General features: G+C 36.3%; 1 protein-coding gene across 1 annotated transcript in view; it reads left to right on the forward strand.

Annotated features, from left to right (window-relative positions):
- nphp4 (nephronophthisis 4) overlaps positions 1 to 14,736 on the forward strand; it is a 735,573-nt gene that overhangs the window by 583,231 nt on the left and 137,606 nt on the right. Inside the window, exon 13 of the mRNA XM_051931213.1 lies at positions 3,319 to 3,470. Coding sequence (XP_051787173.1) covers positions 3,319 to 3,470 — 152 coding nt within the window. The remainder of the gene's footprint in view (positions 1 to 3,318; positions 3,471 to 14,736) is intronic.

A 14,736-nucleotide genomic window follows, 5' to 3' on the forward strand; every position in this document is an offset into this window, starting at 1 on the left:
GTCCCAAAGTACCTCTTTCTCAAGACAGCAATCTTTCCGTTGGCACCACCACTCCTGTCAGGCACCTCGTCCTCTTCCTCCCAATTCTGGCCCTGAGTGGTGGTTGCTGGCTTCTTTTATGGCCCTCCCAGGAGTGCTCTTGGTGCTTGCACACCTGTTCCCAATTGCATTCCCGTGTGGGGCCCATGATTAGACCAGCTGGGCTTAACTATCTCTGCCTCGCCCCCTGACGGCCATCCCATGTCCCCACAGGGTTGGAAAGAACTCCATCTCCCATGAAACCCTGTGGGAAACTGAGGCATCATCATTAACCAGGGAGGCTGCCACCAATCGTCCCAGGGGAGGTATTGAGGAGTCCATGGCTGCTCCCCCAGAACATAAGTAGAAGGGACGTCCTGGCCAGGCATGGACCCTGGCCGCCCTCCACAACAGCATTGGGGAGTTTTTGGTCCTGTTAAGTGTTTTATAAAATAAATGTGTGCCCATACTTAGTCTACTTAATTGACAAGGTCTTTCTGATGGTTGAAGTGCCACATTCTGTTTTCTTTATTAATTCCCCTCTCATCCCTCACAATTTTGACAGCTTAGAATCTTATTTTTTTCCTTAATTCAAATTTTATTTTTATATGTCTTTGGTTGTGACAGGCAGATGAGGCCACAAGCTGTTTTCATACATAACCATTCAAATGTGTTCAATAACTTTAATTTTTTTTAAATGCGTAATGATTGTCTGACTGAGAAAGACAGCAATTGAATAATTAAAAAAATTCCCAAGGTGCAAATGTGGAGAAGATTCATTGGAGAAAATTGATTTTTAATGTTTTCTTTTTTGTTCTTTACTTCGCCTTATACAATTTCTTGTATTTGGAATTTGTTAGTTTCTGCATACTCCTTGAGGTCATAGCGCAGGGTCAGCCATTGTACAGTGCTCCTGGAGCAATTACAGGTTAAGGGTCTTGCTCAAGGGCCCAGCAGAGTAGGCTCTCTTTTGGCAGTGATGGGGATTCGAACCGGCAACCTTCGGGATACCAGCGCAGATCCTTAGCCTCAGAAATAACATTAGAATGGTCTCCATTTTAGATTTGTTAAAGTATTTAGCTGCGGTGGGCTGGCGCCCTTCCCGGGGTTTGTTTCCTGCCTTGCACCCTGTGTTGGCTGGGATTGGCTCCAGCAGACCCCCGTGATCCTGTAGTTAGGATATAGTGGGTTGAATAATGGATGGATGGATAAAGTATTTAGAGGGCATAAATCCATCCAGTTATTTTCTGAACATGATGTTTCTAAATTGAGTATATTTGAGAGGCAGAGCCCATCCAGTTTATCCTGCATATACACACACTCACTCATTCACTCGTATACATTTAGTGTTACCAGTTAACCTGCTGAGTCCATTATTATGATGCAGGAGAAAAGTCAGAGCACCTGAAGAGAGACCATCAAGAATGTATTAAATATAAGAATGTAACAACTCAATGCAAACAGTGACAGGGCTGAAAGGTAAAATCTGGACCTTTGAATCTGTGAAGTGGGACTGCTAACCACTGTGCTGCCCTACACTATACATTGACTTGTAAACATATTTAAACTACAACGTTTTGAGTGTTGCTTTATTGAAATTGATAATTCTGTGTCTTATTTTCTTCTTCCAACCTGAATGTTTATTGCAAACAAAAGTTAAAGAGAAGAAGGTGTCTTAAACAAGGTCAAAAACTGAAAGATGCTGATTTCCTAAGTATTCAGACTTACATCCTATATCATTAATTCATTGTAACCAAATACAGTAACCAACTTAAGTCTTTTGGGATTTGTCTCTATAAGCTTTACGCACTGGTTACAGTTTTTCTTTTTCTCTCCTAAGAGTGGCGTATGCAATACAGTAACATTTGAAAGCCTATAATGGTCTGAGCAGTATTGTAACTAAATACATTAAGTAACTTTTTTCAGTAACATTGATGCTCTAAACATGGTGTACAACAATCTTTTTCATCTCTTGTTTAAAACAATTTAATTTTTCATTTAAAATCACAAAAGAAAGCCCCGCCCTTACAATTTAAACTAATCAATTAATAATGCAGTATTAAATATAAAAAATGTTAGGGATCTGATTGCTATTACAAAAAAAACAGTAAAAGTCTGTTTGTTTTTGGTTGTTTGCTTCATAATCTGTAAGCTTTCAAACTTTGTTGACATTTTTAAATTGCATACAGTACAAACTAGTCTTACTTTTGCAAATCGTACCACTGCACTGAAATAAGCTATGCAATAGAAAATCCTATTTAAGACAAATGTTGCAAGACTAAATTGTTCGAGGTTTAGTAACAATGAAGTAGAACACATTTTTTTATTTCATGTTTAAAAATTGAGCAGTCTTGTACTTATTTATTCAAAATAAATGGATTGTAAAAACTGTACTTCTAATGTTACTGTCTGCTAGATAGCAAAGTTGCTCAAACCAAAGTCATAATTTCCAAAAGAGAGTCATGAGTTGTTGTGCATTCCTTCCAGGCAGCTTTTTGATTAAAGCACTGATTTGTGAAACATGCACCATAGTGTCTCATAGTTTTGACAGCTGTCTGCAAAGTGATGATTTCCCGTGGGCTGTGAATAAAGAAGCTAGAGACTGAAGCAGAACTGGAGAAAGGAAAGGAAAAAAATTTAAATAAATAATAGGGTCCTCCTGACAGATAACCTTTAACTGCTGATGTGAAATCTGTTCTTAGATGATCAATGGTGTTGACTGTGCTCAGACTGGGTGGTTGATGTCACCTCTCAGTAGAGATTGTTTTCTGTCACTCTGAAATTCCTATTAAAGCTCTTGATGGACTGAATCATATTGATAATCAAGCTGTCATATCAACTATACTAATAAAATATCAAACAAGGCTGATTTTTGCTTGCTGCCATGTTACACTATTTGCTTTTGATAATGGCTATGTTTTAGTTTGGTACACAGTAATTATATTTTCTGCTTCAGAAATATGTATAACATCTATGTGAAAATGTTAAGTTTATATCTGCCTTGTTGAAATCCATTCTCCTATTTATCACATAATCTGTTCCATATCTCTGCAGGCCAGAGTGCTGGATTTGGCATTGACATGGACATGATTTTAAATTTAAAGGCAGTTTTTAAACTCCTTCTATAGATATTCTAGCAAGATTCGGCAATTGTATATCATAGGATGACACTGCTTGCTGACTGATAAGATCTGACTGCATCAGGCTCCACAGAGATGAAACAGTATGACTGTGAGTTAAAGCATTTTGATTTGTTAGCTTGTAACACATTATTCTTGTTTCTTAATTCTACTTAAATAGGACCTTCCTTATGTAACTAGTATTGTCCACCTGGAGGCAGACCTGAGTCAATCTGCCATTGTGCCGGAACCCTCTGAAGCTGATCAACTACAAGAGCTTCCTTTTGCTCCTGTTCATGCTCCTGTCATTACCTTGGGACCTCATATTTCAAGGTGTGTAGCATAATTGTTTAGTTTGTTGTACATGTCCCTAAAATTGTGATGCATATTGTCAGTGTTGTGTTATAGGTGTATCTAACATTAACATGCTTTATTTCTGCAACATTTTAAGGATCATTTTGAGTACAAAATTAGCTAAAATTATAAGGCTATAGTTCAGCATGGTAGCATAATGGTCAGTATTGTTTCCTCAACGATCTAACATCTTGAGTTCAAATGTCATCCATGGTCTCTTACTGCATAATGACAGCACCGGATAAAGGGCAGGAGACAGTCCTGGGCATGGTACTAGTCCATCACAAGACCCACAAACCCATGCTAACAATAACACTGGGGTCAATTTGTTACGAATAACTCAAAAATATTGTATTTTTCAGAGTTACATAAAAAGACTTTTTCTGAGATATAAAAAGACTTTTTAGGAGACAAGCAATGGGTTGACATCTTATAGCTTTTCTGAAGTGATAGAAGTTAATTAGGCTTTGAAAGTTGATCCAAACAATTCCTACAGGTATCTTAACTTTTGTTGATTACTTACAAAACCTCTGTGTGTATAAAAGTAGCATTGGGATTAGGTGTGATGCTACACCTTCTGAAACATTTTTGAGCAATATTGCACTGCAGGAAGTAGTATATTACTATCATAATGTTGATAAAAATGCAATTAACAAAGAAGACAAACATACCATTATAGCCCTGAAAAGTGTATGTCCTTTCTTTAGAGAAACTGTAAAGATAGCCAAGATGTCATTGAGTACAGTTTTCTACACCAGGAGTAGGCAACGTCGGTCCTGGAGTGCCACAGTATGTGCAGGTTTTTGTTCCAACCCAGTTCCTTAATGAGAACTCAATTATTGCTGATGAAGAAACATATTGCTTAAGTGACATTTTAATGCTTCATTTTAGTGGTCTCGCTTGTTAAGGTTCTCCAATCTTAATTGCTTATTTCAATCTTAAACTGCTGCATTCAGTGTTTTAATTGCTCCTTATTAGCAATAAGATGTAAAAGACAAAGCAGCCAGCAGTTCTCCAGCTAGCTTTTTTCCAATTACATCTGTGTGTGTTCATCATGCACGGTTTGATTTAATAAAACACTTAATAGAAAAATGTGACAGACTGAAAATGATCTGTTTTAGGCTTCAAATCATTTGGATGATATCCTTGGAAAGGAAAAAAATCTATGATATAAAAGCCTTACATTGCACAGACTAACAAGCCATAAAATTAAATAAGGTCTGAGATTGGCAATGATTGGTTTCTAATTAAGCAATTGGGTTGGAATGAAAACCTGTAGCCACTGCGGCTCACCAGGACCGACATTGCCTACCCGTTTTACATCTTATTGCTAATAAGGAGCAATTAAAACACTGAATGCAGCAGTTTAAGATTGAAATAAGCAATTAAGGTTGGAGAACCTTAACAAGCGAGACCACTAAAATGAAGCAGTAAAATGTCACTTAAGCAATATGTGCTTCATCAGCAATAATTGAGTTCTCGTTAAGGAACTGGGTTGGAACAAAAACCTGCACATACTGTGGCACTCCAGGACCGACGTTGCCTACCCCTGTTCTACACCATCAACAGGAACTTGAACATTGGAGGAAACTCTGACAGGAATAATTCCAGCTGACCTAAAGCCACAAGAGAATCAGAAGACAAGTTTCTAAGAGTCAACAGCTTGCATGATGTGCACCTCACAGGAAAACATACATACTATATAAACACACACACGCTAACACACTTAATTTGCTCACCTAGGTCATCCACAGTAAGCACAGAAACTGTAAAAAGGTTTGAGCACCCATTCCTGATTTTGTGGGGCTCTGTTAAAACACCCTTGGTACTTTATTTTCCAAGTGCAAAACATTTAATGCAGCATTCAGGATTCATTGGAGTGAACATGATCGCAGAGTTTTCCATGAGAAATACTTTATATACACAAAGAACCCCATGGTTGGTTGTCATATACCTTCAGAAAAGTATAGGGCCTAATATTTCCATGAAAGCATGCCGTGGAGGTTTTTTTTCCTAATAATACAATGTGTATGTGCCTTAAGTATACCTGGATGATGATACTCTAACATTCTTGAAGAATCTACAAGAAAAGATGCAGTAAATAAGAGGTTTGTTGTTTTGTGGTTTTTTTGCCAGTGTTAGCTGCATTATTTCTTACACTTTTACATGTTCCACAGTAGCTACCCCAATGGACAAGCATATTTCCAGTGTTAAATTAACACTTGAAAATGTATATGTGAAGGCAGTGTCTTTATATGTATACACAAGTCAAAATTTGAATGATGAATGTATGGTGGCATTTAATTTCTAGGTGACACCCTGAACTTGTCTGCATCAATACCTGACTATTGTTAGTTGGCTATTGGCTACAGCTGGAAAAACAAATGAAGTAAAAAACATTGACGTGTCAAAAATGTTAACATGCAAGTGATATATACAGTTAGGTCCATAAATATTTGGACAGAGACAACTTTTTTCTAATTTTGGTTCTGTACATTACCACAATGAATTTTAAATGAAACAACTCAGATGCAGTTGAAGTGCAGACTTTCAGCTTTAATTCAGTGGGGTGAACAAAACGATTGCATAAAAATGTGAGGCAACTAAAGCATTTTTATAACACAATCCCTTCATTTCAGGGGCTCAAAAGTAATTGGACAATTGACTCAAAGGCTATGTCATGGGCAGGTGTGGGCAAGTCCATCGTTATGTCATTATCAATTAAGCAGATAAAAGGCCTGGAGTTGATTTGAGGTGTGGTGCTTGCATGTGGAAGATTTTGCTGTGAACAGACAACATGCGGTCAAAGGAGCTCTCCATGCAGGTGAAAGAAGCCATCCTTAAGCTGCGAAAACAGAAAGAACCCATTCCGAGAAATTGCTACAATATTACGAGTGGCAAAATCTACTGTTTGGTACATCCTGAGAAAGAAAGCAAACACTGGTGAACTCAGCAACGCAAAAAGACCTGGACGTCCACGGAAGACAACAATGGTGGATGATCGCAGAATCATTTCCATGGTGAAGAGAAACCCCTTCACAACAGCCAACCAAGTGAACAACACTCTCCAGGAGGTAGGCGTATCGATATCCAAGTCTACCATAAAGAGAAGACTGCATGAAAGTAAATACAGAGGATGCACTTTAAGGTGCAAGCCACTCATAAGTCTCAAGAATAGAAAGGCTAGATTGGACTTTGCTAAAGAACATCTAAAAAAGCCAGCACATTTCTGGAAAAACATTCTTTGGGCAAATGAAACCAAGATCAACCTCTACCAGAATGATGGCAAGAAAAAAGTATGGAGAAGGCGTAGAACAGCTCATTATCCAAAGCATACCAAATCATCTCTAAAACATGGTGGAGGCAGTGATGGCTTGGGCGTGCATGGCTGCCAGTGGCACTGGGACACTAGTGTTTATTGATGATGTGACACAGGACAGAAGCAGCCGAATGAATTCTGAGATGTTCAGAGACATACTGTCTGCTCAAATCCAGCTAAATGCAGTCAAATTGATTGGGTGGCGTTTCATGATACAGATGGACAATGACCCAAAACATACAGCCAAAGCAACCCAGGAGTTTATTAAAGCAAAGAAGTGGAAAATTCTTGAATGGCCAAGTCAGTCACCTGATCTTAACCCAATTGAGCATGCATTTCACTTGTTGAAGACTAAACTTCAGACAGAAAGGCCCACAAACAAACAGCAACTGAAAGCCGCTGCAGTAAAGGCCTGGCAGAGCATTAAAAATGAGGAAACCCAGCATCTGGTGATGTCCATGAGTTCAAGACTTCAGGCTGTCATTGCCAGCAAAGGGTTTTCAACCAAGTATTAGAAATGAACATTTTATTTCCAGTTATTTAATTTGGCCAATTACTTTTGAGCCCCTGAAATGAAGGGATTGTGTTAAAAAAAATGCTGTAGTTGCCTCACATTTTTATGCAATCGTTTTCTTCACCCCACTGAATTAAAGCTGAAAGTCTGCACTTCAACTGCATCTGAGTTGTTTCATTTAAAATTCATTGTGGTAATGTACAGAACCAAAATTAGAAAAAAGTTGTCTCTGTCCAAATATTTATGGACCTAACTGTATAATTAAGCAAAAATATGATTTATGTGAATTCATAGATTCCCATACACTTAATGCAGTGACAACTATAATCAACTACCCACGAAGAAGAACACACAGACATTTGGGAATATCCCAGGCTACAAACTAAGAAAAGAGAAAATTGCCATCTAATTAAACAACAAGTTCAATTAATAGCAGGGATTGGCCTCTAATTAGAAACTGGTTGGAACAAAAAGTAGCAGCCACTTGGGACCTGCAGACCAAGCTATAAACCAGTGCACTAGCTTAACAATATGAAGACTTGTAATTAGTCAGCACAGAATGAATTCCTTGGTTAATGTTCCTATTTCCCCTCATACTGATTGACTAATACATCTGCTGTGTGGCAGTGTTATAATTTCTCATTAAATATTGTTGCTGACATTTATGTAATTTTTTTGCTTGAAAAGCCCTGCTTATTAGGCGCCATTTAAATATGAGTTTTCAAGTATGTAAATATACATACACAGTTTAAAGCGAACTTTTTTATGGTGTATGAAACCTTTCCCTTAAATATAAGAAAACAATTATAACTCATGTAGTATTGTGCAAATGCACATGTTCAAATAAAATCCGTAAAGTGAAGATACTTTCAGAAATAATGAAATGAAACATTTCTGAATATCAAAAAACTGCAAGAACAGGAAACAGTTAAACAAAAAAAAGATCAAGTCAATAGTGTGACCACACTTTGCCTTAAAAGCTGTATCAATTAAGTTAGGTCAACTGACCATTTTTTCCTTAAAAATGCAGTAGTTCTGTTTGTTACCTTTTGTGCAGCTTTGTAAGAAAATCAATTTGTTTCACCATCTTAAGAGTTCTTGTCACAGTTCTTCTGCACACTTTCTTCTGTCTCCAGGTGCTGAGGTCAGGGCTCTCTGAAGGCCACACCATGTTTTACAGAACTCCTTTTACCTCTTTTCGCCACAGATAGGTGTTTATGATTTTTGCTGTGTGTTTGGGTTATTATTCTGCCCCAGAATGAAGTTGGGACCAATCAGTTACCTCCCTGATGATATTGTGTGATGGATAAAAATCTTCTTGTATTTCACAGTTTTGAGGATTACTTTAATTCTGATCAGATCATCCTGTTCATTTTCAGAAATAAAAAATGGATAATAAAATTAACTAAATTAACTAAGATTAACTAAATTAATGCAATGGATTACAGTGGATTAGATTAGATAAAATTAGATTAGATTAGAGTGTTGCATTGTGTTGTGTTGCTGCCTAACCGTTACAGTGAAAATATTTGGAGGCAACCACAAAGCCCAGATGTTTCAAGTATTGTAATATTTAGCCTGGTTTGTCTGTATATCTGTGAATGGTTTGATAAATACCAGCTTCTGATTGTAACATCTTGTTGTAAGAGGTTTCTTAGAGATTAAGATAACAATCAGGATTCTATCATTCAGCAGTCACACTATTGGCTTGAAGGTACTGTATATTGGCATTTGGGTGCAGTATTTTTATATTTTTTGCAAAATAGTATGATTTGCTTAAGAGGTTGTTAGTGCCTTTGTTAATTATGTGGGTACCTTAACTACTAATCTGCTGCTATTAAAATAAAGAGTCTACTTACCTTTCTTAGAATTGAGGGGAATGTGTTAATGTAATCCTTCTTCCCTTGTTATATTGTAAATATACATTGTATAGCCCAAAATCACACAAGGGATGCCTCAATGGGCTTTAACAGGCCCTGTCTTTTGACAGCCCCCCAGCCTTGACTCTCTAAGAAGACAAGAAAAAATTCCCCCAAAAAAACCCTTGTATGAAAAAAAGTTGAACAAATCTCAGGAAAGGCAATTTGAAGAGAGAACCCTTTCCAGGTAGGTTTGGTGTGCAGTTTGGTGTTAAAAAAAGGGGTAAATACGATACAGGACACAAGTAATCCTCAATACAATACGATAATACAATAGTAATATTACAGGTACAGAGCAGAATGCAAGAGTAGATGATATCACATAATACGATTCAGATTTGTCCAGAGTTCTGGAAACCTCGGCCATCAAGCTGCCTTCCCACTACTGGCCACTCCACAGCTGAGTCATTGTTGGGCCTGCCAATATGATGAAAGGACCTTTCTACCCAACGATTCCAGTGTTCCTCCCTTCATAAAAAGCACTTGCATACGCTTTTCTGTCTGCTGTTCTAAAGGTGATGACAGGAACCTTTGCAATTCTTACCATTTTCAAATGGATCTTCTTTGGTGCACCCCTTTTCTGGGGTTGTGTTATTGAAACATTTTTACAGTGGAACCTTGGGTCACGAATGTCTCAGAACACGTACAAATTGGGTTATGACCAAAAAGTTTGCCAAACTTTTGCATCTTTTCACGACCACACACTTGGGTGACGAACAAGCCAGTTTCCCTTCCCACCCAGTTCCTCTTCACTTCCGTCATGCCAGAACTCGACTCATGCAAGGTTAGTTTTCTTGGTTGTTTATGGTTAGTTTTTGTATAAATTACGGATTTTTCAAATGTTCCTTTTTTTTCCATGTGCTTAAAACTCATTTAAAAAAAAAGTGTTTACAACGATCGGTTTGTAAGGCTATTAGCGTGAACTCCTGCAATGTTACTTTCTTGGTTGTTTATGGTTGGTTTTTAAATAAGGTTCGGATTTGTTTGAAGTGTTCCTTTTTTTTCCCTGTGTTTAAAACTCATTAAAAAAAAGTGTTTACAGCGATCGGTTTGTAAGGCTATTAGCGTGAACTCCTGCAATGTTAATTTCTTGGTTGTTTATGGTTGGTTTTTAAATAAAGTTCGGATTTGTTCGAAATGTTCCTTTTTTTTCCCTGTGTTTAAAACTCATTAAAAAAAAGTGTTTACAGCGATCGGTTCGTAAGGCTATTAGCGTGAACTCTTGCAATGTTAGTTTTCTCTGTTCAAGGTTTTCTCAGTGTTATTCAATGTTTTTATATTTAGTTTACTATTACACTGTGCATTCTGTGGTATAATTAACTATTTTTATGCTTAATAATCTTTTAAAAAATTTATTTACATTCAGCTCGTACGGTCCGGAACGGATTAATTGTATTTACATACAATCCTATGGGGGGAAATTGCTTCGGACACGACCAAATCGGGTTGCGACCAGAGTTTTGGAACAAATTACGGTCTTGACCTGAGGTTCCACTGTATTTAGTTCCCCTTTACTGTATGTGACCATCATAGAACTTTTGTGTTGCTTATTGCGAGACTTGTATTTTGTATAAAACAGTGCTTCTTCTGTGTTTTTAGGCATTGGTGCAGATACAAAATAAGCAACATCTCCTTTCCCACCAGTTCATAGTATCTGATATTCTTATACTTCTTTTAGAATCAAGACCCCGTGGTCCTGGAGAAGCTCAAGCTCCCTAGAAATCTTGGAGCTTTCAAAGCAACTTATATGATTATCCAACGCAAATCAGAATATGAAGAGGAACCATTAAAGGAATGCTCTCAAATATAAATCCTTTGACAATTCTAATGCAACCACAAAGACGTTTGCCTGATTTTTTTTTTTTAATTATATGAAATAAAAAATAGTGTGTTGCAAGTAGGGCCAAGTTAGCTGGTCAACTTTTTATTCTTCTATTTTCTTCCCTGTGTTAATTTGTAGCTGGTTTAGTAAAACAATCAGTTAAAGGGCTCTAAATTTTGTTACATCATTAAAAATAAAATTACACCAGAATATTTGCATGGGGTCTTATTTCTATGGGTAGAGTGAGCTGGTCTGCCAACATGTTGATACTGCAGCCGTAACCAGTAGAGGCCGATAGGGAGTTATTGATGATGGCCATTCTTACATTCACAGAGCTGACAGATTAATAGATAATGAACATATCAATGACTATTTCCTAGACTATGAACGGAATTGCTCAAGGCCATAAACTTTGAACAATGTAGGAATCCGAGTTTGAATGAAATCCATATCATTTACAAGCATTAGGCAATTGTAATCAAATTAAGTGTTTAAACATGGTACTATTAAAGTTAAAATACAATTTTGAGTTTAAGTTCAGATAATTTGTGTTGTTTGTTTAAATAGCAAAAAATTGATTCAATAAAAATATATTCTCTGTTGACGCTTCCCCTCCTAGCGTTACAGATATTAAAATAACATGTTTAGGAACCAGAGAACACAGTATAGTGACAATCATGGCATTACAAAAGTCATACTATACATTAGTGCTGTACAAGATTGTCAACTACCATGCAAGTAATACACCAGCAGCCTCTGCAAAGCTTCATTTATTATATGTTGAATATATTCATTCTTTATTTAATTATTAATTACAATTAGATATGATTGTTAACTTTGTCAGTTGGGAACATATTATAATTTAATGACAGAGAGATAAATACTAGAGTCAAACTAAGGATGATATTTGTACATTTTCAAACATTCCTTATAAATCATATTATCCAAGTTAAAACGCTGGCATATGAAGAAGACAACTCTTCCAGTCTTAATGCATTATGACATTAATTACATAAGAGGTTTCTACTACATACAACTAATGAAAATTTAAAGAAATATTGTAACTTGTCCTTTACATTTGATTTCAAACAGTGGCGCACAAATGTATTTATAATTCATTTTTAACACTTCATGAGAATAAATGTGTCATTTTATGGTTGCTGGCAACTTTTGAGTTGAGTATATTATTATTACATATTTAGTTTAGTTGAGCATATTATTATTTATTCTGTTAATTTATGGAAATTGCAATGGACATGTCAATTGAATTTTGTTCATTTTTGTTAGTCCTCTGTCAATCACTCTGTCTCTCAAAGGTTCGAGTGATGCTTCTGATAATATGTGTGTTTTAAATGACATCTAAATAAAAATAAGAAGCTAAGTCAGTGAAAATGCATAGAATCACCTTTGAGTCAAAGTAATTTTTTAGTTGCCATATCTTATAAAATTAATTTGGAAGACTTGTAACATTCTACATAGAACAAAAGCCTTAAATAATAAAAATGTTTTGCTTTATACAGTCATGCAAAAAAGCAAGTACACCTTATGAAATGTGTTTTCTTTTTTAACATGTGAACATATCAATGTTTTATGTTCATTTAAACAGTGCCTATAGATAAAGGTGATATAATGTAACAAACGTCATGCTCCATTTAGATTTTGTAGTCTTTTGTATAATTTAAATAAACATAAATACAAATTTTACTTGTGGAAAAAAGAAAATAAACGTATATTTATCACTATCTCAGATACATTAAATTAGAATCAGTTGCAAATGATTAGAACATATTAGAGAGGATATTGGAGGAATCTGTCTTTTTAAAATCTCAGACATTTATTTTGGTTTGCTTTTTGTTATTGAATAGTGCATTATTGCCATGCTTAGATCGAAAGAGCTCTTAAATACCTTCAGAAACTAGTTATATATTATGTCCAGGTGACCAAACGCTGGCACACACATGTTGCTTCCACTCTTCCATATTAACAACACTTTTTACATTAAAATTCATGTTAATCTTCCTGCACTTCTTTCAATTTCTCCAACTTTATGTATAGTTCATAGATGCAGTTGATTACTTTTTGTATTGAATTTGGATTTATTTTAATGGACTTTGCCTTGACTGAGTTCACAACCTCAGAGACGACTGATTTAAATCTTTTTGTGGTTCACTGGATGAAACCTTTTGATTGTCCACTCCTGCCTGGTGCCTGATTTGTGCATTGTGGTAATCTAGGAACTGGGAGTATTCTGTCTTCTTAATTAAAATGGATTTACTGAATTTCTGTTGAGTCCTTCTATACATGCTTCAGCTGGAGAAATGATCTGATGTTCACACCCACCTAGCTTGTGGTGCTAAGATGATCACATATGTAATACACACAGTTCTATGTATATGGTTATATGTCATAACCTCCGAATTCTGTAATTATCTTCATATGCATCTTATAATATGTCTTACTTTTTTAATGGATCCATCCTCCAGTGGCATCAGCCTATCTATCTATCTATCTATCTATCTATCTATCTATCTATCTATCTATCTATCTATCTATCTATCTATCTATCTATCTATCTATCTATCTATCTATCTATCTATTCTTCAAATGGATTCTTGCTATATTGCTATCAGAGCTTATTTCTGCCACCACACCCCACCTGTCTCACCTTCTCTGCTGTGCTGCACTGCACATGTTCTACTGCTGTCAGATAAGTATTAGCTTTCTACTATGTGCAAATACTCTTGTGATAAACTCCTGCATATTAAGCAGTTTGTCAAGAACAAATGTTCAGATTGGAATACCCTAAAAGACACTGTTATTGTGCAGAACCCAAAATATTTACATCACTGGTCATGAATGGAAAGTTCACCAGCAGTATTTGTTCAGAAATACACTGTCCTTCTCATTACTTGGGAATAAGAGTGTCATTGTGCCAAATTTGCAATATGCTAAAAAAACTCTGGTTATGGATCTGTGTACAACAAACCCTCAGTAGCTAATATTGCATTGTTCAACACAAGATCTCTTAATAGTAAAACGTTGGCGCTATTAGAATTACATTAATATTGAAATCTGGTCCTGTCTTGCTTATTGTTCTCCATCATCCCTCAAAATACAGTGGGTCTTTCTTATCTGATCTGACTGATTCCAGACAGTCTTTCTTCTTGGTGATTTCAACATCCATATTGGCACTCCTACATGTAAACTGAGAAGTGAATTTCTGTCCTTGCTGAAATATTTTGACTTGGCGCAACATGTTGATTTTCCTACCAACTCTGGTGATCATATATTAGACCTCATCTGCACATCTGGCTTATCTGTTGGCAACACTTTTAGCAATTTGGGCCTCTCTGACCATAAAGCAGTACTTTTCACTGTCTCATTAATGCTCTCTTCTTTTACCTATAAACATCAAATTTCTTTCAGAAAACTTAAAAAATAAATGTTCCTCTGTCCTTGCTGGATCAATTTCTGATATTTTCCTGTCTTCCCCTAATCTATCAACATTCAGTAGTTTTGTTGACTACTATAACTCAGCCCTTCATTCAGCACAAGATAAAACAGCTCATTTAAATCATAAGGAGGTTTCCTTTAAGCATTCAGCTCTATTTTGCAACTCAGAATTACGGTTTATGAAAGCAGCTGGATGACGCTTTGGGAAATGGCACACA

Source organism: Erpetoichthys calabaricus, chromosome 8 (assembly GCF_900747795.2).
Source record: "Erpetoichthys calabaricus chromosome 8, fErpCal1.3, whole genome shotgun sequence".
Taxonomy (NCBI): Eukaryota; Metazoa; Chordata; class Cladistia; order Polypteriformes; family Polypteridae; genus Erpetoichthys; species Erpetoichthys calabaricus.